The sequence below is a fragment of the Tribolium madens genome, unplaced genomic scaffold (assembly GCF_015345945.1).
Source record: "Tribolium madens isolate multiple individuals breed KSU strain unplaced genomic scaffold, Tmad_KSU_1.1 Scaffold_97;HRSCAF=244;Tcas5.2_LG3a, whole genome shotgun sequence".
Lineage (NCBI taxonomy): Eukaryota > Metazoa > Arthropoda > Insecta > Coleoptera > Tenebrionidae > Tribolium > Tribolium madens.
Window position 1 is genome coordinate 2,204,965 of NW_025401069.1, and position 26,553 is coordinate 2,231,517.

Consider the following 26,553-nt stretch of genomic DNA (forward strand, 5'->3'; position numbering starts at 1 on the left):
TATTCCATTGTGATGGCTAAAATACAGCGATTGGTATTACTGTTTTTAATTTTCTGCCATCAAAGGAGATCGATGGAACGTTAAAAATAAACAAGTAACGAGAATTGGTCTATTCAAAATGTATGAAATTGATTGGTTTTCACTACTAAAATACTAACAAATATTTTTTGAATATGTTTTTGATAACTAACAAACAAACCTATTAAAACTAATTTTTAGCATGCGATGGTTTCAGATAAATACAGTCACGATCTTAGTATCCGTGTTTTACACTTTGCAATTTATTTGAATTTTGAATTTGAATTTACTTGAATTATCAATATGCTGTATGGTACATTCTTTTTTTTACCTTTTCGTGAAAATAGCTACGTATAATATAATTATAAACTGACAAAACTCACATTTACTGTGCTTACATCTTTCAATATTGATTTTAAACTCACAGCCCAATTTCTCAGAGATCAAAATGAACATATATACATTTATATACTCGTATCACGTTTAGCAACTGAACGAAAATTTGCTTGAGAACCTACATACTTTTTTTTTGAGTAACGTTGCGACTGACGAAAATGTTTATTCGGATTTCAGTGTATATTTTAGTAATACCGTTTATGTTCAAATATATGTTTTTGTGAAAAACACAACACAAAAGAAATGTTAAGATTTTGATGATACGAGTACGTTTTATGAATTCATCAGTGTACTGCCAGCAGATTAATTTAGACCTACTACATAAATTTGGTGGATGCGCCGAGTCAACTCAAAATATAAAATATCAACCCATTTTAGATTTTTACAATTGGTTTTTTAAATTAGTCTGAAAAATAAAACCGCTTAGTATTTCATTGAAACTAGTGATATTTATAAGCGATTCGACGTTAACTGCCAAAAAATAATAAACTCAATTAATAAAGCGCTTAATAGAAAAAATAGTATAAAAAATACGTGTTACAACCTCTTATTGTGATATTCGTGCATTTGTCACTGTGTGGCTCATGTCACAACTACTCGGTATCACGATGATAGTGTTTGTAACACTTGTTGTTTAATATACTATTATTATATAGACATAAATATTACGGTTTTGTAAAAAAAAAACACGAATAGTTTCTACTTTAAAAAAATAATTAGAAATATGTTTTTGTCGTCCATCCATTGTTTAAACTGTTATAATCATTATTTAGGCTGATGACGGCAATTGATTGCCGAAACATGTACTTGCGACGTTAACTTTATTAAATTCGTACAATTGGAAAGCGACTTTAATATCTTCTACATTTTAATTTCATCTAATCCCCTTGGAGAAAACGGATCAAACACTCGTTTATAATAAACATTTTTGAATTCCTGGTAACCTTTAAATAAATTTAATAAAAATACTGAATGATTGAATAAAAATTTCATTGTTATAAAAATGCTTTTTACTTTTTGGAAAAAAATTCCCGTATGTCTCTACTAGAATAAATTGTTGCTAAAACTAGCCACATGTTTATAGTTATTCAGCTACTATTCACTTATTCACAATAAGGACGGAATAGTTTTTTGACGGGACATTTATGAAAAAAAACCCTATAAGGTCATTTTTTTTAATATTCTTTGTTTTCTATTTATATTTCTTGGGACTTACTACCAATAAAGTTGTCAAAAAAGGAAATAATTGAAAAGAAAGACAATTAAAAAACGAAATCATTTTTGTCATAAATACAGGGTGTTCCGTTTTTATTGTTACAAACTTAAACAGGTGATAGAATATTCAATTTTAAGACAAAGTTTCCTATGAACATGTAACAAAAAATGTTACGTAAGCGAGCTACACCCCTTGAAAGAAATGCGTTTTTAATGGGGTTTTCCCACTATTGCAAAATAGATAAAATTACAAGAGTTGGTACAGCTGATTACTTTTAAACACCTGAACGAATTTAAAGATCAATTGTTGAAAGTTTTAATCACGGGCCTCTTAAACGGTGAAACAAATTTAATTTTTAATTTTTATCCTCTTTATAGTCTGTAAGATAAATTGTAAACTGATTTTACTCAAAAACGGTAAGTTTTATCGAAAAAAACGAAAGAGACCTCTTTTTTGTGAAAAACTATAAAATTTAGAATTTTGTGGCTGAAAGAGGGAAAAACCAACCGCCAAAATAGTTAGGGTACTTTTTACCCTAAACCCCCCAGTAAAAATTTCGACATTTTATCTTTGAATTCATTTGGGTGTATAAAGGTTATCAGTTGTACCAAATTTTGTAATTTTATCCACGATGGTTTCTGAAATATTGGAAAAAAATCCATTAAAAGATGCACCCCTTTCAGGGGATGTGGCTCCTTTATATAAAATTTTTCGATATATGTTTATGGGAAACTTTTATCTTAAAATTGAATATTCTATCACCTGGTTAAATTTGTAACAATAAAAATGGAACATCCTGTATATTATGAAAAAATATAAATTTTATTCAGTACTGTTTAGACTAACCCCGAGAAAACAAAATCTCTCATCAAGTGCTGTTTAACACCAGTTTTTTGTAATTGTAATTGAATTTAATTAGTCCTGAAAAATATTTGGAGAATTTGTAGTACTACTCCAAATTTTAAGATTATTTCGAATAATATAAAATTATTTTTTTGGTTGTCTCTTTGTTTAATGACGTTTTATCTTAATTCGTTATTTCTCAGTTATTCTACAATAAATTACATGTTAATCACTTTCATTGTTAATTTTATGTATAAATAATGTCTGTAAAATAGCCACAGATTTAAATTTAATGTTGCTTCAGCAATATGAAAAGGGTATGGTATTGCGAGAAATAAACTAAGAAATAAACGCGCACACTCTGGACAGCATTTTTTGTAAAAGAGGATCTTTTCTTTGGGTTTTGTCTGCCGGAATCTTTTAATTATTTCCGGACTTAATTTCCAGGTGCTGTGGTATCGGGACACGATGCAGCTGGATACAACAGAAAGAAGAATAATGGAATCACGCGGCTCCAGACATACACTCCTCATTCGCAAAGTACACCGTTCCGACTTTGGAAATTACACTTGCGTGGCGGATAATCAACTGGGAAAAACGAGAAAGAGCGTCCAATTAACCGGTAAGATTTATCACAAGAGCAGATAACATTGCCGGCTAAACAACAAAAATGCCTCAGCGCCACTTACACGGGTCGTAGATCAATCCAGAGGGATCTCTGGAAAGCACTCGCATTGTAGAGGAGGCAGTTTACGTCGATAATTGTTCGGTTTAGCTTAAACCACTCGGCAAAACGGTAACTAGAGCGACAATTTCAACTGTCATCGATTAACAAGTCCAAGTTGCTACAGTTGCGAGTTGGAATAATAATTCAGTAAGTTAGAAGTGACTGGTAATTGTTTAAATAAATTTGGAAGTTTAGAGAGAACTTCGAAATATGTCAATACGAATAATATCGACAGTGATATATGATTTCTCATTAAATTAAACGTCTGCTGCAAATAATTAAGCTTGTGATAAAATTATTCAGCCAACTTGCGACACGATGAGATTTATTCCGCCACTTCTCAACTTACAAACTTCCCCAAGAGTTTCCATAAATTACGTAAAAAATTATTGTGACGTTTTATGTCTTCACGTCAACCTTTTTAAATGGAAAATTTAAATTTTGGGTCTCGTAATTTACCAACAACTGTTACAATTACCCAGAGTCGCCACGAATTGAGCAATTACGCACGTAAAGATATAAAAAAAAGTAATAAACTTTATGGGTGCTTTGGGAAAGTGGCAAACTTTTTATTTCTGATGTTTCGCCTCAATAGACTCGAATTACATCAGAAGCATATTGAAATTATTACAGGTAATATCAATACTGGGATAATCCATCAGTGTCACTTTAACATATTACATTCCGTTCTGCCTCAAACAATTTCCTCTGGAAGTTTAAACTGCGAGTAATAGACAACAAAGAGACGTTTTACAACAGTACAAGACTCATAACACATTATTGCTGCAGTTCCGATTTTAATGTTCCATAAAGGTGACATCTACCGAAGTCAATATATGGCAGATATGTGTCGGAGCACCTGCGGTGAACGTTTTCACAGCTGAAACGACGTCTAATTGAGTTTTACTGCTTGTCGCTACTGAGGGAATAACTTATGACGGAGATGCTGCATCATGCTATTAGCAGATATGCACTGCACCAATCTGTCTAATAATGAGATTTATTCTGTATTTTAATGAGATTAAGCATGATTAACGACAGGTGGATAAATATTTAAACTGATTTAACCACGCAGATTATGACAGCTGCAAACCAAAATTATTTCCACAATCCGACTTCACAACAACAAAGTTAAAAATATAAATTTTGCACTTTTGCAGTACAAGAATACAAAAAACAACTAATTAAAATTTCAAATGCCTAAAATATTCTATATGAATTCAACTTGTTTCGTGTTGCCTTATGTTAATTTTTTTATTTAGTTGAGATTAGCTTTATTTTTCGTTACACCCAAGTGGTATGCCGCGTATATCTCGAGTGTTATCAAATGACTGTGAAATTTAGCTGATTTTTATGTGCGATAATCCATAAATTAATTGTGTGAAAACGGTTACATGCGTGCTGGAAGTTTCTCCGATCAATTAAAGAACAAACACCGTGACTAAATCCAAACAATCTTAATATTCAGAATGAATATTAATCCCACCTTGAGGCTCTAAAATAAAACAAACCCGGTAACAATAATAAACAGCGAGAGTTGGTCTCAAAATATTTCGCCTTCTGGAGGAAACTTGAAGCGAACTTAAACAAAAAAGTTTTTGAAAGTTTACGCAGATAAACGATCACACCATATTTTATTTTTCCGTGATATTCCCAACTGACACAAACTTGAAAATAAACAAAAATAAAAACTCATGGTCACAGCGACAAAATGGGTAGAAAAAATTCATTCAAGGCGCACATCCCTTTGAATGGGCTCGGTGAAGTCACCTCTGATTATTCCAGTTATCACTTGGGTTGTGCAAAGATCTGATTTAACAAGATTGAGTTTAATTAAATTATGTAAACGGACTTAATGGCTCTTTGAAAAGCTAATAAAACCGGACGAGAGTATAAATTACTTGGTTTTTATTGGTGCAACTTGATATGCATGTACATTAACGTTATTACAACAGCAGGAATTATTTATGGATGGTGCACTCATTGTTCAGAGCTAAACTTTTATCTAATTAACTGTTTTTAAACATCATGATCAAGTCACGTACATTAGCTGAAATAACATGATAATAAAGCTCAACTTATGGACAACTTTACACATAAATACCCCATTATTACGTGAATAAAACAACAGCCAATATACTACCGCATAAATTACAACCGACCATTTATTAAAAAAACTTCGCTTTGTTAATAAACGAATTACTTCTATGAATTCTAATATTCTTCATACAAGTACAAGTTGAGTTTAATCGCCAAAGAATATAAATGTTAGAAAACTTTAAATTTTTTTATGTTGCTCAGCTTTTTCTACCACCAACAAATTTTCTGTAACCGCTGGCGATTTTAAGCTCAATGTTTTTTTCAGTAGAGTAATTTTTGTTTAGTTTTCTTACGACAAACTATTTTTTTTTCAATTTTTTGTTCTTAACAAGCGTTTTTTTATTTAATTTTTTTGATAAATATTTTTTTTTATTTTGTAATCAATGTTAAAGAGTGCTTTTATCTACTACTTTCAGTAGATAAAGTAGTCTTTTATCGTCTAGTGAAATAAAGTAATATTTATCTACTGTTTATATTTAAGAAATTCTGGTAGATGAGTACAAAATAAAACGAATTATACACGACGATAAAGATTGTTTATCTACTCGTGAAAAAAGTGCACTCGTGACTTCATCACTCGTAAACTTAACCTATTCACTCGTAGATAAATAATGTCTTTATCGTTTTGTATAATAAATAACTATAATATTGTCTTACAGATCCTTTATTAACATCAAAAAAATTTGTTATTTATTTACATTACAAGGGCAAACCAGAATTAAAACAAATTTTTGTGTTCCGCCAGACAATTTTATGCAGTTTTACGTTTAATTTTCGTTCCGACGAGTGATTTCTTGTTCCAACGAGTGCTGTTTTTGTTAATTTTTTGTGACAACAGATGATTTTTTTTCAATACTTTATTGTTCCAGTTAAACCAGTTTTTTGTACCCAACTTTTGTTCCAACTAGCGGTTTGTTGCTTACTTTTTGTTGCAACTTTGTTTTACATTGTTCAATATTAATTGTATTACGATTATACAAAACTGTTTTAAAACAATTAAATTCTAGGTAAACCCAACCCCGCGAAATTCAACAGCGCGACGCGAGGCAACTGGCGAGACAGCTACAACATCAGTTGGGCCGTAGAGTCCTACAGCCCGATCGAGGAATACAAGTTGCTTTTCCGGGAACTTCCGGATAATTCAGGATCGGACGACGGCCACCCGCAGCCTCTGCACCACCAGAGTCAAAGAAAATTCAACCCGGGCCGAGTACCCCACCCCTAATTTCCCTGAAAATTGTTTAAAATCCAATTTTCAGGAAAACCGGACGCACGGCGCCGTCTACTACAACGTGGGCAACGGCTACGGCCGCCAGATAATCGACAGAAGGGCCGATTGGCGAAACGTCATCCTCCCGGCCACCACCTCGCAGTCTTCTGGTTTTCAGTCGATGAGTTATGTGATTCGGGGGCTGGTGCCGGGGCAGAGCTACGAGGCCAAAGTCCAAGCGCGGAACAAATTCGGGTGGAGTCCCGTTTCTGATGCTTTCACGTTTCAGACCACAGACACAGGTCAGTGGATTACATTAATTAGGGCGTTAGCACAGAGCTAATAAATGTTTTGTTTCATGCACCCCTCTATGCACCTCCCTTGACTTGCACTTTGGACGTTCAGAATTGACCTTTCCAGAACGACCCCAGACTCCCCGGCATGTTTTCGAAGGTAAATTCATTACAGGATTATGGTTTTAAAACCACATTTACGCGGATGTAATTCTAGATTGCATAAAGTGCATACGTCTGCATTTGCACTTAAAACGGAGGCAAATTTTGTTATTCAATATTATGTGGTTCACTCTCATTAATGCATTCTAATGAGCTTTGTTCTAATGAAAATTGTAGTTTGTAAAAAATATTTCACTTCAAACTGTTTGAGATAAACAAAACTAAGTGCACATAGGCATATCTATGACTAATGTATGTATTTGTTACAGAAAATGATCTAAATGGATTCGGAATAAGAATATATAGGAGTTCGGCCAGTTTACTATCGACCGAGGCCGTCATTCTGTGCGTCGCATTCACATTCTTTGATTTCTTCAACTAAAACGACGTGCTTTTAGTTTAAGACACTTTCTTTGTAAAATAGATTCACTAATAGGTATCACACCAAGTCGTATGATTTTCGCATAGCATTACCAATGATCCAATCACTTGATAATGCTATGCCAATGCTATAAATGTGCACTTTGTAAATGATAACCTTTCTTTATGATAAATAAGTTTTGATACTTGCCTATGATAAAAAGCGAAATTTATAATTAAACAATTTTCCTTTTGCAATTAGGAAATTGAGAAGTTTGGGTGAGTAACTCTTTGTTAAAAATTAACATAGTGCCATATAAATTAAAGCAATGTAATTGTTAAATGTTTTGCTGAATTATTTATTGTCATAGTTGAATATTCTCAGACTATTTGATATATTTCGTGTTGTCACTGATAGGTTGCTGGCATTTGTTAAAACACCGGATTTCTTCACAATTCTTCATTATCCGGGAAAAGTACGCTTAACGTGTGAAACACGACAAAGCTAGATTTCTATTTATTTGTACATAACTAAAACGGTGTTTTAACATTTAACACTTGTTTGTATTTACGTTTTTTGTAAAAGGGTCCAAATAGCCTCAGCTTTAATTATTTGCTGCTCCTCACGACGTGCCAATACTCTTCAAAGGTCACATTTGCACCTCAAACGTTTATTTTTCTGCTCCCATTGGACAAATCGATCGACTCTTTTACTATCGACCTAGGGGTATCGGCCGTCACTGCTCATTCAGTTCGACATCCCAGATTGTGAACCTGCCATTATATACGTATCTACGCTAATTTTATATGTAAATACAGATAGCATAGAAGCTTTTAAAATATTTCTACTTATTCTATATACACAGTATTACTGTAAATAATTATGTGTATTTTAAAATTACAGAGTTAAAATTAAGATTAGCTCACGTTTGGAAACGGTCCAGTTTCAGACGTGAGCTTCGTGATGCAAATGATGAGTGTATGGCTCCATGTGTAATTAGGAAAGATTATTTTTATTATGTATAAGATAAGCAGCTTATAAGTGTCGTGATATATGATAATCATACTCTTACCTACATTCTAGATTTACTTACCACCAGATTTTATTCGGCCCTTCGAATCAAAAGTATACTAGGCTACTAATATGTGAACTGTGTTATTTAACCACTTTTATGTGCTAATCGAGGTGAGACTCAAAGTGCTACACGAACTAAGTGACGGAATGGGCTAAGCGATGTGCAGATTTATGATTGTATGTCACACACGGAACTGACAAATTAATATGAATAAACCATGTTTATATTGTAGAAAGCGTCTCATTGAAACCAAACCACACAAATTGTTACATTATATGCTTTATTAAGAGATATTACTCAACCCTGCGATAAACACTTTCAAACACCAACAATAATCTCTCTTTAGCACACCGATCTCCACGTTAACAATTAGGTATACAATTTAAAAGGTACAAAATCTAAAATCTACTGGTCATGAAAATATCATATAGGTCTCTTTTCTATACAAACTACTCCATAAACTAATGACATAACTTTGGTATCGAGAGAAAAGCAAAAGTTGTATATAAAATACAGTCAAAATATGTAACTAAAAACGTAACTAGAAGAGTTCAGTATAAATATGTTACAGGCACAACAATTTAAGTATATCCTAATTTTAATATTTCATAAATAGTCTGAGTTACAGTCACACATCAGCAGACAATTAGAATCAAAACACTGTAAAACATTCTATTTTTAGAGTAAACACATACCTTAACTGAACTTATTACAAAAATAAAAAATTCAAGAGATCACATTAATGTTTTTAATACTATTTATATTAAAAAATACTATAAATACATGAGTATATTGGAGTTACAAGAAATAATTGGTGTAGGGTTGTAACATTAATTATCAATATGATTGTTTTTTTTTTTTAATAATCCATCCCTGTTTATACCCTTGCCTCGATATGTAATCGAAACAACCGACTAAACTAAAATCGGTTGTTTCGATGCCCTTTCAGTCAACTCTCTCCTCAAAATCATTCTTATTGATTATCTATATTTATGGTGACATAACAATACTGTACAGTAGTTGAAAAAACTTGAACAAAATCGACTAAAACATTCTTTGGTAATGGGTTTACAATGAGCATAATGAAGGCAAGACCAAAGTAGTGAAGCTTTGTAACAATAACAATAGGGGTTGATGTCCTAGAACAATAAGAAGGAAACTCGAGTACGCCTCGAGTCCCCCTTATTGCGCCGGGACATCCCCATCTGTCATAAGTTTTGGTCTTGGCCTGTAGCACCTCCACCTTTGTTATCTCCGCCGGTACCGCTGCCACTGGAAGAACCACCTTCACCACCGGCACCACGGCCGTTACCAGCACCTGAACCCCTGAACTCCAGTTTGTACTAAAAATAAAGCGTTAGTAGCTTAAACCCTCTCTATCACCGCTAGCACTTAATACTAGTATTTACATCAGACAAGCACTACAAGTGGCTAAAATCTAGCCAACTACAAAGCTACTGTAACCCTGCCTGGTCAAATTTCGGAACAAAATCCGTATCATCTGACGCTATATAATACTGAAAACAAAGAGAATTAGTGTGTTATGTAAAATAAAAACAGTGTTAGTTTGTTAGAAGAAAGGTAAAATTAGTAAATTTCGAAAAAATCAAATTGAATCACCAGCTACTATCTCGGCAAAGTCGCATAATCAAATTTGGTCAACCTAATGGAATCTCTTGGATTTAAATGAACATCCAGCGGTGGACACGGAACTCGTATTCTCTGTGGCATTGCAATACCGAACTGAATCAACGAAATAAAATAAAAAACACCGACACAACACCAATTTTTGTCGTTTGAGAAACCTACCTTTGTGGCACATTCGAAACAGGTGGTGACCACCTTCGAGATAACATTCATAAGATTTTTAGTTTCTTGAATAACGTTGTCAACTTTTGTAAAAGTGGCCGCTTTGCCAACAGTGTGATCTTTAACAGTGAATTGCAACCGTTGTACAAAAGTTGGCACTTTGTCCAAGTTTTCCAGAAGCTCTTTTTTGTTAGCACCACCAGGAACCTTAAATTTAATATATACGAAAAGTGGACTAAAACACCTAAACAAAAATACCTGATAACTAAATTGTCTAATAACTTTATATAATCGGTTAGCCTCTTCGGCAAAATATTCGGCCTGTGTGAACAAGTCTTGAGTTGTCTTTAAAACGCCTTCACCTTTGGTAAATTGGTACATTGAGAAAGCCATAGCAGACATATTCTTGGCTCTTTTCACTATGTCGTTATTTTCCTGAAAGCAGTAACACGGTTTTTGGTTGATGTTTAAGACTCGAAGTGGGATTATCAAACACCACAAGCTCCAACACTACTCGAAAATTAGATTAGTTAGACGTGGGTTGGCACAAACAGACCCAATTTCAAATTCTAACACTCCCACGCTTAGGAATTGAATTACAGCTGCTACTGTTGGTATAAAAATGCATATTTCAGATCTCTTGAGACGCCTACCTCCACTTGTGTGTTGCTCTCTTGCCACTTATCCGTCTCGGCGTCCATTTCGCTGGTTATCAGCTTCATCTCTAAACCCGACTTGGCAATTTTCTCTTGTTCTTCAGTGTCTAATCTGACCGCTTTGAGGGGTTTGGATGTAGTCCCGTGTTTCTGAAACCGATTCCCATAATCCCACTCAATAAAAACCCGGATTAACTTACACCAGGTCTCGGAAGTGACATATAAACCTGCTTTTCCGGTTTAGCCTGACTGGCTTCCAGCACGTCTTTAACGATTGTCGTAACATCGGACACAAGCCACTGGTACATATCCGCGAAAACTTCTAGATTTTCTTGAGCAATTTTACTACCTGGATAGGCCGCTAGGGTTTTAGCAGCGGTGATCACCTGTGGCCCGTAAACTCTCAGATTAATTTCTGTAAATTTTGCAGACACCTGAAGGGTTTCGGAGACGGCGACATGTCTCAGCAATTTACAGACCTGCAATGCGGGATTTGCAGAAGGTAAATATTGGGAAAAACTGACTCACTTCCAAAATGTGGTCGATTGAATCTTGAAAGGCATCAAAGGTGTGATGAAGTCTATCAACATCAGACATTATAGCCTGTTGGCGAATACTATTAGCTAATTCCAGTCCTTGCTTAGTTGCAGTGTTAAGTTCCTGTGCTTGCTGAATGCCGGCGTTGGCCAAGTGGCGGGACAAATCGCGAGCGGAGTTTATACAAGCCGAGACAGAATTCTCAAATTCTGGACAGTTTATAGCACCCTCGAAATCAATCTGAAACACAAATTCAATTGAATAAAGTGCATCAAATTCAGAGTCTTCTAGCTAGAACTTTTTTCGTATACAAAAACACATTATTAAGAGCCTTCTCCTGAAAAAATGATAATAAAATGATGAAATTTGAAATTAAAACGTTTATTATCCATTTGACAACTAAGAAATTTATTTCCTTTTAAATTTAAACATTTCATTTATAAAAAAAAGTCTGACAAAACTCTGTGATGATAGCATAACAAGCAATTTCTTTATTTTCTTCATCAGAAGTTAGAAAAAAAATTTTTTGTTGAACAAAACAGATTTTCATAAATAACTAAAACTCAGTTTTTTTTTTAAATCACTGTAACACTGAATAATCTTTTTCAGAATGTTGCACTCAAAAAGAATACCTAAGTTTTATAGCCTAGTTAAGGAACAGGCAAAAAAGTTTGTAAAATATATCGTCGGAAACACAATTTTTGACTTCAGGGCTATGGATTAGTTAGGAGGTAAACAGGCTACAAGTCCTCCCCCCTTCAAGTTGAGCAAGATGTAAGGGGACAACAAAAAGGTGCCGTTTTATAGTTTCTCCCTTAAATCTCTAAACCAGTGCGACTTACTAAAAAAATGGTTATGTGCTAAATTAAAGCATATAAAATTTTGTACAAGACAAGTTTCTCCTTTTTTTTTTTGTATCTTGAATGGTTTTCTAGCAAATATCGCACTCCTTAAAACACATTTTTTGCTTCACTTTGCATGGCGCCTAAATCTCAAGTTTATAGCAAAAGTAATTAACGAAATGTTACAATTAATGTACTGTAGAAGACAGCTTCCATACCCCCTGTGAGTCCTGTAACCTTCCTCCAAGAAAGTGAGGTTATGTTTGATTTCTTAACTGTATTTTTGCATGAAAATCTCAAAATTCGAAGGAATTTTTCACTTTTGTATCCTCATCGTTAAATTAGCACACAGGATGAGTAAAACACTAATATTCCTCTTTCTATTTTAAGGTCTAAGGTGTTATTTTTCCTAATTAACTACGATAAAACATAATAACAAGGTGCAAATTCTCTATCATAATATATTCACAATAGACAGCGCATAAAGGGCATCACCACGTTTTCACTAAAATTTGGAATTATCTTGATGAATGAATGCAATACTGAATTAAGCACTTTCCCTATTTTTGAATTAAACTAAAGTTTAAAGTGATTGGTTTCTCCATGGTTACGCAAATTATAATGATGGCCGACTTAAATGGACCAATCACATCATTGCAATAAATTTTTGAATGAATCCAAAAATCTAAAGTGATTGGTTTTTTACATTATTATAATGGCCGACCTTAAACGACCCAATCACAATGCTTACAATTTTTACAATAATCCTTACGTTACTTCTGTTATTAATAGTTTTTTAAGAGAGTGCGGTATTAGCCAGCGAACCTGCTTTTTGTGGATATAAGCAAAAAAACACAAAATTAGACACCTTCTAGGCCGATAAATAAAAATTTAATAGCATTTTACTTTTTCTGAATAGTAATTTTTTAAAAACTATCCATAACCGCTAAATAGTTATTTACATTCGTGTGCGGTAACTTACATTTTACAGTGCGAAATGAATTTGAAGCACGACGCGCAGCGGAGTGCTTTAATAATTGAGCACTGTAAAATGGTTAACGCACAAGATTTGTATTAAGCTTTTTGGCCGACGTTTAAACAAAAATCTACAAAATTCAGAATTAATACAAGTAAATACGTTTGACATTAAATATCACGGTGGCTATGCACTCTAATGTCAAACAATTAAAAAAGACGCAAAAACGTCTCAGACACAAAGTTTTGTTATTGTTGTCTTGTTGGTGAATTTATGCTTCAAAATGTCGAGCGATAATAGCCCCATGTGTACCCCACCAGAAATCAGAAGTGCTGCAGGAAATGTTACAACCGAGCTATTGCCCGAAAAATCGCGAGCAAGGTATGAAGCCCAGTACAATGTGTTTATAATTATAAAGTGGTGTGAAGAAAAAAGAGTTCTAAGATTGAAAGGTTGTGTGTAGAGCGTTTTATTAAAAATGTTATCATCTTACAAACAGTTTTTTTTTATAAAAGTCTATGAAGATAATTTTGGCAGTGCGGTAAAACTGTCACTTTACACTCGTCTGTGCGTAAAATGCTCAGGCGACTGTAAATACAGTCTTTCAATAGGTGTCAATTGTACGTTAATTTGACATTTACATGTCAGGAGGCCAAAAATAAATTTTAATACAATGTCCCAACTTGTTCTGAATATAATTCCAACATGCCTAATTAGCTTCTACTACCAAATATCCAACTCTAATAATCTGCTATCAAGGTTGACCCAATTTGGCGAATCCCTCTTGTGTCACGACGTTCTTCTATTCCAATCAAACATTAATTGGTTATAAATGACGATGACGTCAAACTCTAATTTGCCAGAAATGATTGCAAACCTTGATTTAAACCGCCAGGTAAGTGAGGAATCAATTTCTGGCGATATTCCCAAACGACGTACATTTCATTTTGCTTTTATTAAAACCGCTAGAATTCTTGTCACAACAATTACACTAAGCCTCTTATACGATTCTCAAAAGACGAAAACTTACATAAACTCAATAAAACCTAACAGTTAAGAAGATAAGTGCCAAACTTGAACTCTGAAGCTAAGCTAAACAAATCCAATCAATTCTTAGATTTAAAATCACTCAAACTTGGCGTTCCTTCATTTATAGAGCGAGAAAAATGTCCTGTTGCTTCGTAGAAACATAAATAGTAGATCCTGTTGTTTCGTTGGACTTGTTTTATGAACGAAATGTGTAATAATGTTTTAATACAGTCTCCCGAGTCGTAGTTTTGACTCGACGAACTGTATTAACGCCAAAATGAAACATAAAAATGTAATGAAGTTGTTCTTATGTGAACGGCGAAATTGCGAAAGAAGTATGTAATGGAGACGAAAGTTCGTTTACGAGCAACACAAATTGAAACACAATATTTCATCATTGAGAGTGTATTTATTATTCAGGGTTTTTTATCAGTTAATACGTTACATGAAATTTAAAACGAATAACTGAATTCGACAATTTTATCGTCACTGTAATACGTTCATATCGCAATTAGGATTAATCACTACATTACATTTCATAGTCGCTAACAATCCTTTTTAAAGCCATCAACAAAATGGAATAAATAAAAACCTGCGAGACGACATCTGCAATACACTCCACAAAAGTTTAATATAGTAAGTGCTTAGAAAGTATATAAATTAGGGATTATTGTATGCTGAATTTATAGAAACTCCCTTTTTCAATTTGTTTTAGTAACTGTTTTAATCGAAAACTAACTTGACAGATCAATATCAACTTTGAAATTGAATCTGGGTCATATCTGTTTGTATCATTTCCGATATTAAAGCATTTTAGAGATAATAAATGGACAATTCAATTTATTTGAGCTGAAGGCTGTTTCCCGGACTTGCTGATATCAGACAGTTGAATTAATCCACCCTGTAAACAATACAATATTAAAAAATGTACAATTTAGTGTTGGAACCCAGACAAGATTTCAGTTATAGTACAATTAAAGAAAGTTCACCTGAGGACAAGAACAGTCGTTTCCATTCGCAACTAAAATTTCTAGTGGGAACCCACCAGACTAGAAAGCTTCACATTGTTCGCAATTATTTCATAATCTGGCCCCATACACAAATGATATATTTTACCCTATTTTCATTCTCTTAATTTACGAGCACCATTTTCTGACACAGTTGGGTTTTACGACCTCTCTAGCGCATTTCCCAAATCCGAAAAAAACGCCTATTTTCGTGGATTACACACATTATTAAACCCTCTCGTCGGTCCCGCACTAGGAAAACAAATTCATTTGAGACTAAATGAATTTCACTTAATTGTAAAGCTCTTGGAAAATTTACTGCCGAGCTTGACTGCTGACACTTAAGATTGACATGTACTGAAACTACCATTAGGTCTTCCATCTTGAAAATTAAGTTAATTACTCAAGGCTTCCGAAGAGTTTCGCAAAACTCAAAACGGCCTTTCACTAATGAAAGAAAAAATTTAATCGATAAGAAAGGCTAAAGTTGCAAGAGGTTGGAGTGCACTTGTCGCCAGACGGAGGCACAAAAAATTCAAGTGTGATGATAATGCTTGAATTTTTTTTTGAATTTGGGGATAGAAGTGAAATATTACGCTTGTGGCTAAACGCGACACACCATCAATAAAATGTAAAGAATATTTATATTAAGAGCACGTACAACGCGCATGTCTTTTTGTTTTTTAATTTAGGATGTCGCAGTTGGGAGTTTCAAATAAAACTAAAACCAGTGTTTTAATATTTTACAGACGCATGGCGTTGAATAAGTTATTAATGGGTTTAGAATCGATTGTTACTTACAATATTAGCATAAAGTCCTAAAAGATGATCCACTTCGGTCTTTAGTCGTTCACTACTTTCTAGAATAGCTTCTCTATGCTCGTGGCTAGTATAGGCACTATCAGTGAAATCCTGAGTTTTTTCTAAGACAGCTTCTAACGCAGCTGGGAGACTCTCCTGACAGGAATGATCTAAAAAAAACTTTTCGAATAAACTACTTTCCAAAATTCTCCTTTCTACCCATTGCAACTTTATTCAATTCGAGCAGATGTTGCAGATGCCTCATGCAGGCATAGGCGCTCGCCCTGTCGCCCTCCAACTCATCTGAAGGCTGATTCGACTCGCTCGAATTCAAAACTCCGTCTTTAACAACGAAATGTATCAAATCCATCGCCCTCCGCATCTGACAGAAGACCGTATCGCGATTCTCCCTCGACGAGCTGCAGTCTGGATGCCTCAAGCAAGTCTAATCAATCAAGAACCGTTCAAATCCGAAAATAAATTGCCATCTGACACTCACCTTACTAGAAGTGAGAAGCATCATTGTGGATCGTTCCAGAACTTGCCTGGCTGCAGCCATTTGGGCCCTCCTCCTCTCGTCTTTCAAATCGTTCTGTCTGTCGCCCGTTAAATGCGCTAATTCGACCATTTCCGCCCCAAATTGGCTAAACGCTTTCACGAATTCGGTGAAATTGTTTACAGATTCTAATCGATCCAAGCTATGGGAAACCTGACACATGCTATGTTTTATCTCTGATTGAGTACAGAGTGGTAATCACCTTGTCTTTGGCCAAGAGGAGCTGCTTCACGACTACGATATCCGCCAGAAGGAGCACCCGTGTGATGGCCCCCAGAAGACAACGCGCTGCCCGGACTAGGGTGCCCCGGTCGGGGAGGACCTCCTCGTCGGTTTCCTCGCAAATTTGCTCGATGACTCCGCCTGCGAACGCAATATGCATTTATTGTTTAACAAGGAATGTTTATTCTATTTCCTGAAGAGACAAAAACATTAACTCCGTCTAGATATTTCCATTTTTCTGCAAAACAGCATTTTTAATTAAAGTGTATTTTTAAAGACCCAGAAAATTTATGAGTTGAATAAACAGAAGCACACAAAATACCTGAATTTTACATCATACTCTCGAAAATTTAAGAGATAACAGCATTGTTATTGTCCTGCAACACCAAAAATAAACTCCTGAATTCGTGTTAGTTTAATCTCTAAAGCAGAAGAGTAGGTATTATGATTTCTGTTTACGGAGCCCACATGCTGAAAAGAATCAATAACCGGCTAAAACGTAGAGCCCCAAAGGAATAAATGAAAAGCAAACAAAATTTGCAGGAATAAGCAGCACATGTGACCGGGCTCAGCAGGAAAATCTGTACAACAACACAAAGATACAACTTAGGTTACATTGGTATACATTTTTAAAATCTCTGTTTGTGAGCCTCAACAAGGAGACTGAGAAACGAGCTTGCAAAAACGCCGTCAAATTTGATCTTGAGAAAGACGTGACTGCCAGAGTCGTAATGGATGAAGAAGGGCTTCAAGTGGGTCATGGAGAAATTGCTGAAATTTAACTTAATCCCTCTTCATGACCAAAACCGTTTCCTCGGGGCTTAGACATAAGACAGCAACATTAAATCTAGAATAAATTACAATTAAAACGCCCACTTCATTTGGAATTAATTGAAGAAAAGAAGAGCCGTGTTTTATGTTAAGGAATAAATCGAGAGCTAACGAGAAGAATTGTCGAATAAAAGCAGACCGTCGCAGGAATTATATGGGGATATAAACATGTCCACGATTCGGGACGCTGAAAAATTTTCCACCGAATAAAAATGACAAGTTTTAATGCGATTATTCGAGATTAGCGTTCGTACTCTTCGCGTGTTTGCACGTTATTCATGTTGCAGATTCAAATGTTGATTAATTTGCAAAGCTTTGGACAGAATTAATGATGTGCAGTTGAGACAAAGCTGCAGATTACCAACTCAATCAACAAGCAAATATTTCAGACAAAAAGTCAAATTCTTCAAGAGTGTGCTTGAAGACGCATCAAAGTGTGCCGTAAATCCGGTTCGACAATATCCACCAATCTTAATTTCTTACACACGACTAAATCCGGCCAACAAAAAGGACTCGAGAAGGTAGGGAGGATTAAAAACGCATTAACTCCCTGAAAAACCTTCACCTCCATTGGAGATGTCCCAGATATTCACGTTCTTGCCGATATAAACGTGACTACTGAGCAGCAATAGGTAAACATTCATCTTTTCTGAATAGGAGCAGCAAAGTAGACAATTTTCTTATTCAGGAAGAAACTTATCAAGCAACGTTTTTAAACCGTTTCAATAGCAACGGGCGATTAAAATTCTGTGAAAAATTATGATCCTGAATGAAGTGACGTTAACTGAAATTAGACGCGACGTATCTCGAAGGAGCCGAGCCACCTTTCAACAAACGCCCACAGAAACGAAATTTTACTACCCCGACAAGGTCAGATAATTAAAAAAACGTTATTAATGAGAGTCTGGTGCCAACATTGATTGCTTTTGTGCTTTCGCAAAGCTCAAACCGGTCAAAAAGATATTTTCTTGAATAAAATTTATGTCAAACGTTTTTACGTTAGGAGGACTGTTTCCTGTTTTATAATGTACCCGAGATAACCAACGCTGGTGTTCGCAGATGTTACCGTTTTTCAAGCCAACGAATAAATTTTTCACGCAAAGTCGGCACGCGTAAGATGCCTACGTCAAAGAACGCGCTTTCAAAAGGGCTTCATTAAAAAATGAATGGAAAATAAATCCTCTGAGAACTTCAAAAATATTCTAATAATAAATGAGAGTAGTCTACCGAGCTTCAACATTTCCAAATCTAAATACGAGCATAAGCAAAAAGTGCCTGCTTTATCCCGACAACCAATATCCCCAACCGAAATTAATTTCAGAGAGTGTCAGGTATTGTGTGTGACGTTAAACATACATATGAGCTCTTTATGGTTCATTTACTCCACTTAATGGATTGACATCGGCGATAATTGGAAATAAAGTAAATAATAGAAATAAAGCCGGTCATTATTCAGCTTCAAAAAATTATCTGAGTAGTATCATTGTTTTCGAACTGAATAAACTTTCTCTGTTCTAAATTCCCATTGACCCATTTCAATCAAGCAGTTCTAGTTTTCTTGATTTACAACTTATGCAAACACAAAAATTTTTATTTGAGTTTCAACAAAGTTGAAATGTAAAAATTTTCATGCAATGCTTGCAGTAATTTTCGCTTGCACGTTTGATTTAGAAATGAACAATTTTTTTTAATCAGCTTCCATAACAGTGAAAATAACTACTTTAATTTCTATTTTCTCTGACCAAATACTTATTACAAGAACCTTTGCGAAAATAATTATTAACTTGTATATTTCTAATTACTTTTATTTTTTCATTTCCTTACCACAAATCAAAAGCCTCTATTTTCGCCTTACTTTTTTTTAATTAAAAATCTTCGAGAAACTCAGGTGAGTTTCCCCACAGCAGACATCTTTTCGTCCGCATTAGAGATTATCCTTGAGACAGCTTTGTCACTTGCTCGGGGTTAAAAAGCACTGCGTCACGAAACACCGCAAGAAGCCGCTTTTTAATCAACCTCGGCAATAAAAAAATAAATTGAACCGGTCATGATATTCCAAAAGCGATAATTCACGCCGCCCCCAGCCACGAAAAGTATCAGATTAGTCGTTCGACTTTATTGATGCTGGGCGGAAGGAAGGTGCACGAAATCCGATGGGATTTGAAAAATAATTTCCGTTTGCCAAGCACGTTCCGACTCGTTGACCGGCAAGAAATCGTTCGGGTCAGCTGCCATGACACTACACGATGATATTATGGCCATCTTACCAGCTTGGCGCGCTTCCTTGCAAGCTTCGTACATGCCTTGTCGAACTTCAGGATAATCATCAGCGATCGCTTCACCGACGGTGACGAAACGCTCCACCGCCATGTTGACGGCTTGACCGACTCTCGCCACCGCCGACGGGCGGAGGGCGCCGATGGTACCATGCTGCTCCACAAGAGAAGAGATCTGAAGTCGGAAAATAAAACAAAAAATCAAAATAGTAGAACTAACCTAAAATTGACAAAATAATTAGACAGTGCAGAGTAGAGATTTCGGTATCAATTATTTGTAAAGAAATAATAATACAAATAATTTAGAAAATAGTATATTCTATTAAAAGTTTAGAATAGAGTGCGGAATATGTCATTCTAAACGAGTTTCAGACTATACTTTTTCCATGACTAAAGGTTAGAAACAATTTGAACGAATTTATCCAAAAATTTATATGAATGTCATGATGGCGCTACATCTGTGATAATTCTAACACTAGTATAGAATATTCTCGCATCATTCTTAAAGAATGTGAGTGTTCTGTACTTAAAAATCAACCAAGAATATTGTTATTCTATACAGGGTGTTTGTGGATTGCGAGCAAATATTTTAACCACTAAGATAATTTGCTATGAATTGAAGACCAAACAAATTCCGTATCCAAATTTTATTTTTGCAATTTCCCCCCTATGATTTTCACGAGCCGTTCAGTGTGTCTGTCCTTGTTAGTTGGAAGTAAAAATATCAATGAAAATAAATATGTTGACCGTGAAAGTTTTTATACAGAAAAAATGAAACTTTTTGTCCAAAAAACTTATCACTTGTTTAGACGTGTCAGTTTAGTTAGTCGTTAATGCGCTTTCGGGTGAATTGTGCACATCGATTTAAAATCAAATTGTCAGTCAATTGTCATTATGGCCAACTACTCAAACTCCAAATTAACTAGTGTACGGACATCACTTCCAAGACCGATTTTCACTAAATGTTTGGGCAGCGATCATTGAAGATCACCAAATTGGACCTCACCTCAACGTTTAACTAGTGCCGTTTATCGGTATTTTTTGAAAAATGTGTTGTCCAATCTGGTGGAGGACGTGCCCTTGGCGACATATGCGGTATTTACAAGTGGGGCTCCATCAGATTTTGACAAAGTCGTCACCAATGGATTGAACAATCATTTTCCCTAGAGATGGATTGGTCGCCAATAACCACCGCGGTCACCAGATTGAAATACGTGTGTTTTTTGGGGGTTCACATGAAACAATTAGTGAATTAGTGTACGCAGCTCAAATTTATACCTTCGAAGAGCTGTGTGTGCGAACGCAAGCTTCCCTAGCCCGAAGAGTACAAGAAGTGTGCATTGCCAACTAATGACCACATTTTTTATTTTTTTTTATAATAGCAAGTATTGACCCACTAACATTGACACTGATCTACCCTAATGCAACGATAATTTTTTGTCTTTACACTGTTTACGTTCCAAAGTTTTTTCTTATGAATGATTCTAAACATCGTATTAAGACATAGGCGGGGACGGGATTCCAGCCTCAATTTATTTTTAATTTTAACTCAAAAATGACGTGCTTTCGACAAAAGTTGGAATAACGAAAGTTGTTTCTTTTGACGAGTCCTATTAGTGCGTAAAATATTTACTCGCAATCGTCAAACACCTTGTATAATAGTGGAAAAAAAATGTTTTTTTATACAAAATCCAAAAATCTTAAGCTTCAACCAATACCAAAACCTTTCATTGAGTATTTCGCTAATTCCAACGGTTCATATTTGTTTCACACTCTTAATTGAGCGGAATGGCAATAAATTAGGGACCGTGGAGTGGCCAGCTTTAATAGATAGCCACCTCCGCCATCTATCACAGTCTTTGCAAGAGATATACATGTTTTTCGCTGGCGGAAAAAAGAGAGCAGCCTTATGAATTTGTCAGCTGTCTAGTGAATAGAGCTTTCCAGTTCCAGTTTTTCTTAATTTTCCACAAAAACTTCTACAAATAAAAGTGTTTAAGGGTACCTCAACTTCATTAAAATTCCGAGTGCACAAAGAAGATTCTTAAACTAACACGTAAACGAAAAAATATTAAAATCTATGCTGAAGCTACTAAAATACATTTAGAGCTTTAGTTTGTCGCTGAAAGTTTACTTATTTTAAAACCTTCATTTATTTGCCGAAGTGATAGACTATTTGGCTTCGCATTTATTTCAATGTAAATCACGAAAACAAATTCACTGCAAGTGTGTGCAGTTTGTTTGAGTTCGCAATTAAAGACTAAATTTAAAATTTTGTATTTGGGTAATGTTCAAATACATGTTAGGTGCTTTAAACACTGTAAAGTAGTAATTTAACAGTTCAGTGTACCATGAAAATTGTCGATTGCAATTATACATACATACGTACATACATAATAATAATTGGAATCTAAAATAGCATTTTATTATCCAATTAAATCTTATAAAAAATTTTAGAAAATTCCGCCAAAACAGAACCAATTAATCGTTTAGAAAAGACATAACTTAAATGATATCAACAATAACGTCAGTTACGATCTAATCCTTGAATGAAAGAGCAATTAAAATTTTGATGACGGCTATTTAGCCTCCCTACACAACTTTATTTATTAAGAAATATTTTAAAACGTTCAACCTCCTGTGTCCCAAACGTGGAAATAAAAATTCTTTAATCAAAGCTGGCACAAATGAGTTTCCTTTCTAAACTTGGAAGCAAGCCAATTGGCAACAACAATTTTTTACAACAGACATAAGCTGCAGGAAAATGTGTAAACATGAACTTGTGGAACTAAAAAGACATATCAGCTTACATAAACAAATCTAAAAGTTTGTAAGAGGATGAAAATGTTTTGATATAATTTGGTCCAGCTTATAGACCCAATATTTGTCCAAAATTCGGCCTCCTATATCATTCTTGAAGTATCATCGCTACTAACAAGACATCCCATAAATCAGTGGCATTGCTTGGAGAAACATATCCAAATTCTGTGTTATATGAATCTCTGTGAAATTACAGAACATGTACTAAATTGTCAAATAAATTGGATTGACAATGGCTTTGTGAGGGCAAATCATTGAAGCATTTCCGACTCCCAACTAATTTATTTTAAAAGCATTACAAATTTATAAAACCGTTCAATTCTTTGAAATTACTCAATTACTTCGGTAAATAGAAATCTGATTTATCACCCGACTGAATGATTTTTCACTAATAGAAAATGTCACGATTTAGGTACACTTCTCGATACCTCAACAAACTTTTAAAACACTTTAAAGTAGAAAACTCTGTTCGTGACGTTTTTATTTTTCTTGCAACAACAAAAATCACTCTAAACGTTTTAAGCCAAAGCAATTTCTGGCATCCACACGACTTTTGAACTGAATTTAAAGCAAATTACGATTAGATAGAATGTCATTTGTATATTTTCTCGTACTATAGCATTTTGTTAAATTTATTTAGAACAAAATGATATTTTCCGAAGCCACGCTGTGGTATTTCGAAATCCCCCGGGCCGGGAATGCATGAAAGGATCTAACTTTTTGTGTTTGAAGTTTAGCGGTAATGAGACTCGAAGGATGGCTGGGTACAGATTTTTTAAGACGTTGTTGGACAAAATGTCGTCCCCCATGTTGGCGAATATTGATTAATGATTACGAAGAAGAAGCTACGAGGAGGAAATATAAACACATAACTGATGTCTTTTATGTTTACTTCCAATCGGTTGTAATAGAAACTTTTTCCTTTATCAATGGCTCTGGTTTCACGGTCATGAGTCGTTGATTTGAATGGGAATTTCAGGCTACGGCTTGGAATCAGTCTAATAAAAGTGGAAATAAGATTAAAACGAAGTAGGTCAGAGCGAATTACGAGCAATGTTTGCGGTTTAACGGTCTAGTGCAGTAAACAATTTTTAGGTGGTTTCTAGAATGTCACCAAATTTCTTATCAATCTGATTAAAAATTCAGTGAAGCAGGAAAAAAGTTTCGCCTTTATCTCAAAATTACAAGCTCGGGTTAGTAGAGATCAGTTTTGTCCAACAAAGAGCTCCATTTTTGGATGACTGTAAATTTCCGATGTAGAGACCGCGTTTATATTCCCTTGGGAACACGTCGAATAAATCAAACATACAATTTTGAGTCTGGGGGAACGTTCAATTCCTCCAGGCTAGAATTAAAGAGGTAGGAAATTTACGATTAATAAAGTCTGTTCCCCCACCCCTGACCATGTTATATTCAATTCCAAGACACACGAATCGACTAATGGATTTGTCACAAACCGAGCGTTTAAATAATATTTCAAAGTTATCACGACAACCCATCGAGATAACTACGCTCAGTGATGACCTTTAACGACAACCCTGCCAATATCCTCCCCGGAATCACCTCGGATATCCACTCCGGGAGATGAACAAAAACGACGTTATCCTGGATGTCGCTTCGGACATCATTAGATAGCGGTGTAGTGGTGCCAACAAAAATGCCGATTGCTGTCGACTGCAGAACTCGCCACTTTCAGAATTAAGCCAATTTATAACATGAGTCCATAAGGATCAAGAGGAAAAATAATGAAAGTTTTGTCAAAGGAGTAGCTGAAGATAAGTAGAAATTTCATTGTTGGCCGCACACAATAAAAATAGTTTCAAAGCAAATTAAGCTGAAGTTAACTGAAAGACGAGCAAACCTACACTGCTGTTAAAATAGCTGGCAAAAGTTGTGCTAACTTTGCACAATACCACCGCTGTACTATTCAAAATAATTATCTCTAAGTATGAGCGCAAAGTGCCAGAAAAAATTAGAGTCATTAGGGCAAATGGCTCTCGTCTAAGTATTTCACTTTAGGCGCAAATATTTGCCTGAGGCCCAACTTGTCAAATATACGCCCCTACAGACACAAAGTCTAAATTAGTCAACTCAAAGCTAAGACTTCTACCTTAATTAAATCGTGCGAAGGACTTGATTCGTACTTGAATTTAAAATTGGCTCAAAAAATTACTTAAAAGAATAAAAAATAAAGACTAATAATTGTATATAAATTGTATACATATTCATGATTTTTTTTATATTTGTTAATAAATAAAATTGAAAGGAAGTATCGTTGCAAATTCGCCAAATCAAATTTTTATTAAAACAGTATTCAAAAATTAAAATAGAGGACTCCTTCTAAGCCAACTAAAAAAAAAAAAACAGTGTACTCGTATCTAAAACTCAAACTATGCACAAGAAAACGTAAAGTTCGATACATCTCTTGGCATATTCTTCCCTACGGACACCCTTTTTATTTTTTTCCATTTTTTTTGGACTAAAAATCATTAACATGTGATTACATTTTTCAATTAAAATAATACATTTTGAATGAAAAATGACTTTTACAAATTTTGTTCGAAGAACGCTACTTGAACAAATAAAATTTTCTATGAATCAATAACTCACAAGTACAAAAAAAAATCAAAAACTATTAAGTAACGCAAAGCTAGTTGTCCCAACGAGTTGAAAAAGTCCATTACTGACGTTTAAATGGTAAAATTTAAAAAAATGTATAGGACATTACATTGATAGATACTAATCTAGTGCATCACCTAAAATTATTTTCAACCATATACAGCTTGTGTTTTTTTTTTTTTTAATGAAACACCGTATGTTTCTTTGTTTTTTTTGTATTTTTGGATGTAGCCTTTTAAACTCATATTAGTCGATTTCGCTTAGTTTTAGAAATAAGACGTTTTTTGACAAAAACATGCACTTTTTAAAAAATTCTTACACAAAAACTAAGGCAGCTAGAACAATTTTTTTCTTACTTCTGCATTTGTATTTTAACTTATTGTTGAGACACGCTGTACAGTTGAAAATAATTTTGGACTATATTGGTATCTATAAATGTCCTTTATAATTTTTTTAAAATTTCACCATTTAAAGGTCACTAATAGACTCGCTGGGACACCCTATACAGAGTGCGCCAGAACTCGCGCCCCAGACAAAAATTTCAAGTAAGATAAGATACCAGGAACATGAAAAAAATGTTTAAAAAATTCTATCTGTCAAAAAAATTTGACATTTATTTTTTGACATTTGACATTTTTTTATATCTATTTAATAATACTGATGATATTGTATAAGTTTTTTTACAAATTTTTAGTAAAGGGACAAAAATTTGCCAATAAAAGCCACAAATAACATTGAACAGAGTTACAATTTAGGATACAGCTTTCTTGTTTCCTCTTTTAATAGCCTATAGCAAAAAAAACTTGGAAAATTATTTTTCCAACAGAAATAAATAGGGTCCAAATGTAAACTTTAAACCCTCATAACATCGAAATTTTTATAGATAAAATTTTCTTCTTTTCCATGTTCCTGGTATCTTATCTTATATGGCATTTTTCTCTGGGGCGCGAGTTCTGGCGCATATATATAAGTGTAGTTGAAAAAAAAAATCTTGTTAAAGTCAAATCAATTATAACTGTTAGATTTTAGAAAAGCACTAAGATATAATTTCTTAGGAGTGTTATTAAAACATTAATATTTTAAAAGCCGATTTTAGGAAACTACAAATTTAATTAAAAGTTAAACTAATTTAAATAAAGTTGTCATTTTTTACATGATCAAATTAACTAAT

General features: G+C 34.5%; 2 protein-coding genes across 8 annotated transcripts in view; one reads left to right on the forward strand and one right to left on the reverse strand.

The window, feature by feature from the left end:
• The window catches only part of LOC123014089 (limbic system-associated membrane protein), a 183,597-nt gene extending 174,965 nt beyond the window's left edge, over positions 1-8,632 (forward strand). For all 3 annotated transcript variants that reach the window (XM_044412971.1, XM_044412972.1, XM_044412970.1), the window contains 5 exons: positions 2,921-3,095; positions 6,308-6,510; positions 6,560-6,812; positions 6,916-6,963; positions 7,235-8,632. In XM_044412971.1, the coding sequence (XP_044268906.1) occupies positions 2,921-3,095; positions 6,308-6,510; positions 6,560-6,812; positions 6,916-6,963; positions 7,235-7,347 (792 nt within the window). In that variant the 3' untranslated portion in view covers positions 7,348-8,632. The remainder of the gene's footprint in view (positions 1-2,920; positions 3,096-6,307; positions 6,511-6,559; positions 6,813-6,915; positions 6,964-7,234) is intronic.
• A 16-nt stretch (positions 8,633-8,648) lies between these two features.
• LOC123014088 (alpha-catulin) overlaps positions 8,649-26,553 on the reverse strand; it is a 41,295-nt gene continuing 23,390 nt past the window's right edge. For 2 of the 5 annotated variants that reach the window (XM_044412965.1, XM_044412968.1), the window contains exons 2-12: positions 19,935-20,118; positions 16,817-16,977; positions 16,558-16,767; positions 16,278-16,503; positions 16,059-16,228; positions 11,395-11,643; positions 11,067-11,345; positions 10,864-11,016; positions 10,469-10,645; positions 10,211-10,417; positions 8,649-9,744 (exon numbers count right to left, since the gene is read on the reverse strand). In XM_044412965.1, the coding sequence (XP_044268900.1) occupies positions 9,610-9,744; positions 10,211-10,417; positions 10,469-10,645; positions 10,864-11,016; positions 11,067-11,345; positions 11,395-11,643; positions 16,059-16,228; positions 16,278-16,503; positions 16,558-16,767; positions 16,817-16,977; positions 19,935-20,118 (2,151 nt within the window). In that variant the 3' untranslated portion in view covers positions 8,649-9,609. Of the gene's footprint in view, positions 10,145-10,210; positions 10,418-10,468; positions 10,646-10,863; positions 11,017-11,066; positions 11,346-11,394; positions 11,644-16,058; positions 16,229-16,277; positions 16,504-16,557; positions 16,768-16,816; positions 16,978-19,934; positions 20,119-26,553 lie in introns of all 5 variants that reach the window. The other 3 variants (XM_044412967.1, XM_044412969.1, XM_044412966.1) reach the window with 3 other exon arrangements.